Source organism: Plasmopara halstedii (assembly GCF_900000015.1).
Source record: "Plasmopara halstedii genome assembly, contig: Scaffold_3060, whole genome shotgun sequence".
NCBI lineage: Eukaryota > Oomycota > Peronosporomycetes > Peronosporales > Peronosporaceae > Plasmopara > Plasmopara halstedii.
In genome coordinates, this window is record NW_020189964.1 from 199,033 (window position 1) to 204,695 (window position 5,663).

General features: G+C 43.1%; 1 protein-coding gene across 1 annotated transcript; it reads left to right on the plus strand.

The window, feature by feature from the left end:
• Nucleotides 1-978: 978 nt before the first annotated feature.
• PHALS_06556 (uncharacterized protein) lies at nt 979-1,286 on the plus strand (the record flags this gene model as incomplete). The annotated part of the gene is made up of 2 exons (XM_024719863.1): nt 979-1,012; nt 1,087-1,286. 2 exons carry the CDS (start codon nt 979-981, stop codon nt 1,284-1,286), a joined length of 234 nt encoding a protein of 77 aa, XP_024585120.1.
• Between the last annotated feature and the right edge of the window lie 4,377 nt (nt 1,287-5,663).

Below are 5,663 nucleotides of genomic sequence, written 5' to 3' on the forward strand. Positions count from 1 at the left end.
ACCGACCTTTCGTTCTTTACAAAATCCAAGTATGAATTAGCGGATCGCAATCCGCTTACTCCAAATGTAGTTATTACCTTCCCAAGGATAATCGACTTTTCTGTTTAATTTATAACTGATTTTTATTTATTTATTATCCTAATTTAAAAACTTTAGATTTTCCTAAATATACTAAATATATATAGTCGAAACACATGCATAACTACTGGCTACATAGCCACATACCGTATTCTTGTTTAAGTGTGGTCACACCATGCACATCTCGTGTGACCCCCCCTGTTATCAGGGTTCGCGTAACCCCGTTACGCAAACGGTAAAGTGCGATCCGCTGGACGCCTCATTAAAGTACGATGCAGGAGTCCACGATCGGTTTCATTCATACAGCATCAGCGAGCTGAGATAGCCCGTTAATGCCGGTTTCGTAATTATGTTGAGTCGGTTTACACCCTGTTTGATCAACCCGTCAATAGGCCACTTAAGTGATCAAGAAACAACATGGTTTACGTGTCACTTGTCTCATATAGAGACCAAAATTTTACCAGATTGTCTGATTGTCATGTATGCGAGCACAAAGGGCTTTGACCTTCTTCCGTATTTCCCTAGCCATTGTGTTGCGACTTGCTCTCAGCAAGTGCTTCATATTTTCTGACTATAGTTGACCGAAACAGGAAACAATAAATACTTGGTGCGTGCAGAGTTAATTGTCGCTTTCGCCCCTGTTCATTGACGCCACATTTCACCCGCAGTGTACTGACACTTAGAACCGAGACAATGTTTTGGGAGTAGCTCAGAAAACGCTGATAGCCGCGACAATTAGCAGGCGTTGACAGCGTTGACAGCGTTGACGGTGCCCATCTTGATGACCACTTTGCGCACCTCGCTGTCAGATGGTTTAGACAACCTTTGGACTCTAATCTGCTCGAGCGCAAAATGATATCGATGTCGATTTGGATATCGTCATTCAGAGCAGCGCCAGAAATGGATTTCGAAGAACTCCAAAGGCTTCTGCATTGTGCGTCTGCTTAATATGAGAGTCAAAATCGCCAATTAAGCGTCATCCCTCCTGAAACTTCTTATTGATTGCAGTATTTATTACTCGGTGTGGTCCTCAGCACAGTACCGTGGCCTCCCGATCAGTGACGAATGCCTGTAAACTGAGCCATCTTGCTGTACAAAACTTTTATCGTGGTGCGACAGCAAATCCGCTTATTCTTCTTACTCTAGACATCTTTCTCCAAAGGCATGCTCGAGAGCATCCTTTACCGAAGACTCCGGAGCATACATGACAACCGCGGGGTGAAAAGCAAAATCACTTTTGGATTCTTCGATCTATGATTGTTGCTTATGCTTGGTCGTCGAACTCGCATCGAGGCCATTTTATCAATTTTGACACGCTTACTCCAAAGCAGCATTTAACCGCATCGTTCTAGAAAACTAACAAGTTTTGGCCGAAATTTTATGTGGATAATTGCAAGTATGATGGTTGTCAATAATATTGATAATGATATTTACGCTACGTGGCTTTGGATATAGATGTCACGTATGCATGTGGGAGCACCATACTTTAATAATGAATTCCAACAATGTGCGCAGAAGGTACAAAGATGTAACTTCACAAAATGGCTAAGTATAGACCATTACATCATGCCCTACTCAGAATAAAAAAGTTTTTTGATACTTATGTAGGCCTTTTGGAGCAGCTCACGTATCGACCGGAATTGAAGTGATCAAGTCAATTAGCGCTTTCTTTGTCTTAGTGGCAAAGAACGTTGCCAGAATTCTTTGACGTGACCCCCGTTCTCTACCGAAATAGAGTCATGAGGTTCAACATAGATCATTCTTTTCGTAACGTCAGATCAACATTTTTACGATCCGACCCAGCCTATCGCAGCTGAGCAGAACTCTTGGCGAACGTTTGTTTGTCTTGAGACTAGAACAAGATGAAGTCTCTGCTTTGCCGAGTCGGCACTTGCAGGATTTTCAATCAGGACCGAGCAAAACTCAGTTCTGGTTGTCGTAGTGTTGCATTTAGCAACACTATAAGCGATTCTAATGTCTGCGGACTTCGTCTGAAGCATTACACTTTAGATCCTGGCGAAGATCCTTTGTGTCCGAGTCCGATGGATAGCCGCGCCGCCGCCTAACTATGTTAAAGCGTCGATTGTCCGGCTGCTTCTTTCCCACTATGTCGACTCGATCGATCTTCGTATCGGCAAACGCCTCGACCACCCATCACCGCTCTTAACAAGGCTAAAACTTCTCTTCTTTCTCTAGTTTGGGAGTTGAATCGAACGTGAAATGTAAATGAGCGACTTTAATGTGTTAGAGCGCTCATCAAGGGCAAATCGAGAAATTGTAGCAGCGTTACTCAGCGCTCGGCGCTTGAATATTGCTGGAAGAGCATTTCGAACCTTGTAGCAGGGCAGAGCTCAATACACGACTTCTGACTGGTGGTTCCGTCCAAAATTTGGCTTTAAAATCGCTTCAAGCTACGGTTTCAGCAGGTTCTATGATGAACCTGTTCGACTCCGGACGGTCAAATAATCTTGCTGACGAAAACCTGTTACGCACTGTTGAAGAGACGGGCTCTGCTTTCGGGGTATACCATGGTGTTAGCTATTTTTACCTTCAAGTGTTGAAATCAGGAAAGTGGTAATTCGTTGATATCACTCAAAGTTGTACGCCAAGAAGAACTTCCTGTGTTGATCTTTGGGGGCAAATAAAGAAACAATATGATTAGCTCGATCATCTACCAAAGGCTAAGTAGGATCGGCAGATCCATTCGGAAAATAAGACCTTGATCTACTCACGTAAATGTAGGATGTAGGCGCAAGCGTGTAGGGATGGTCAGGGTATAAGTATCGCCGATGCGATTTGAGGCCGTAAAGGTCCAAATAATCGTGGCAATAGCTTTTTGTTTTCCAATTTGGACACTACATTTTCTGGCAGATTTGTCGTGCTAAGATGGACAGTATTTTTAACCTTATACACGTTCGTGTCTTCTCTTTGCTCGTACCTACTTGTCCTTCTTGCAGATTCTGAACATTTGTAATTGAATCCCAAAAGAAGTGTACGACAATTTATTTCTTCAATTTCAAACATCGACTTGCTGTTCCTCGCGACGTGTCATGTCGTTTTGATGTCTCATTCAGTCAAGACTAGCTCTTTGTTCTGTGACAGCATTCATATCAGACTGTGGCCCCGTAGCATTGCGCAAACCCGTAACGGCTAGCATTACGCAAGGCGTTACATAAATTTTCATCATGAATGTTAGTAAAACGTATGTTATTCTGGTACACCTTCACCACCACCGTGAGGATGATCAACAGGGTTTTTTGCTACTCCACGTAGTAAAAGTTAAAGATATTTAAAAAAAAAACAACACGCTTTAGTTACTGACTACTTGAGGGGCTCATGGAAGGGGCTACCGGTGCGCATGTTATCTAACGCGGACCCTGAGAGTGTGTGTACGGGGCGCGCTGCAGTTGGGACGTCGCACAATTTACATAAGGGAAGCTCCGACTTGAGAAACCTGTCTTTACAAACGTACAGAAGTGTAGTTTGTACGCAAAAAAAACCAGGAGCGGAACTGAGAGTCTTTCACGTGATAAGATAACAGCAAATTATGCTATATCAAAAGTGAGACATATACATGATTAACTTGACTGATACTAAATATAAGCTTTGCCACATCTGAAATGAAAGTGACTTCATAATTTGTACGGTGGCTACAACCACGTATACCACGGATCTCTATTTTAAATCCAATGCTTCGGGAATATGACTACTCAAAATAACACAGAATTTTTTTGCGAAAATCGGGCAATTGTTCGATATTGGACATGATATAATTGGAAGATGCTGTTATACATGAGTGTCGTCTACCTTCACGCTGTCGAAAATAGCATGAAAGCAAACAGTTGAAAGAAAGGTGCAAGTACAAAATAGTACAGCACATACCCTATTACACCTTGCCACCAAGCATGTGAACTACATTTAAGCTCTTACTTCTTGCGCTTTTCTAAGACATTGTGCAAATTGTGCGCTCATCGAACAGCTGCTGCACTTGAAGTCAAACTTCAATCTACATACATCGAAACGCTTTCTTCTCAAGGCTTCCTTGCTCCTTCTTTTTTTACGCTATACCAAATGCTTAAGGTGACGCAGTACTCGCAATCATTGCTCTCAAAGCAATTTACCAATGTGTTTCGGATACCTACCGTTTTGCCGTGCCTCGGAAAAATAACCCCTTCGGTTGGAGGTAGGAAAGAGAAACACAGAGCCCTTAGAACTACACCGGTTACTCCAATCGATAGTAAACGACCGTTTTTGTCAGCTACCAATGGTGCTTCATTGCTCTGCACGATGAGCCAGTCATACGGTAGTGGTACTCTTACACCGTGACAAGGACTAGTCATGCGTCTTAATTTCTGGCACAGCTCTTCTGCTCCCGACTTTAGTCACACATCAACCCCAACAGCTTAAAAGACTGTGACATCCAGCCTTTTCATTCTCTACTGGTCCTACAAATTTGAGAACTTTCCTTTACTAATCCACCATTGTTGATTCTGAAGACGACATAAAATCGTTCTTTCCCGTCATAACAGAGGCTCCTCTGGTGACCGAGATAAATCTATGTCTCATCCTGACACTGCGGCTAAATGCCGCTTTTGTCGTCTGAGGTCTACTCGCTGCACTTACTAATACTATTGCTATCAAATTTGGACAATCAAGAGTGTTGCAAGGAAACTATAGTAGCTCTATGGTTGCCTCAAAAGCGCTCCATTTGTGTCATAGGTATAATTAGAAAAATACTAGGAGAGAAGCGCGCGACACCTGATATTTTATACTTCGTTCGATTAATGACTCGTGACGATTCAGCTACGTCTTAATTAGGATGAAATCATTTTTATTCCAGGACGAGAGGACGTTCCACGCTATTATAGTTCTTGACTATATTAAATGATTAAACTTAAATACTTAAACCATAATCTCCGTCGCAATGCGCACGGATTTCGTATCCGTATTTGGCATCTTTATTGAAGCCTCCATGTACTTTCATTTGATTTCAACACACAAGCTTCGTACGTATTTGCACGACACTCTTAAGGCAATCAGCCCTTTTCTCGGCTACACAAAGCCGTGCACAGCAATGTTGATTGCCAGCAATCATGGAGAGTGCGCGCCATCTCTACCATTGAGAGCAATACTTTTCTGGGGCTGAGTTTCATTGATCACGATCTCCACGAATCAATTTAGAACCCACATGAGTTCCGGTAGGTTGCCCTGCAGCTAGTGCGGCTTGACAAAAAACTCATCAAACGACCTTGCGTGAGAGCTGGCTCCCCGAGGATGAAGGGGGCTCCAAAGGAGCAAAAAAGTTGGGAAGCAACAAATCAGACATCTTGATGTACTGTGGAACTGGCCGGCAGCTCAGAGCGCTTGCAGTCCATCATCAACTCTGACCAATTATAGAGCTTCCACTCCCAGTTACCTCATATCGCTTCCGCCAAGCACATGTGGTTACGATTCTTAGCTACCTATAACAACCCTATTCGCCATTACGGCACCGCATCAAATGGAGTATCATCCGCTCCTTCTAAACAGTAAAGTTGCTGTAGACGGTTCGCGAGCCGTACCCGTTTAGACAACTTTGCGTGGTT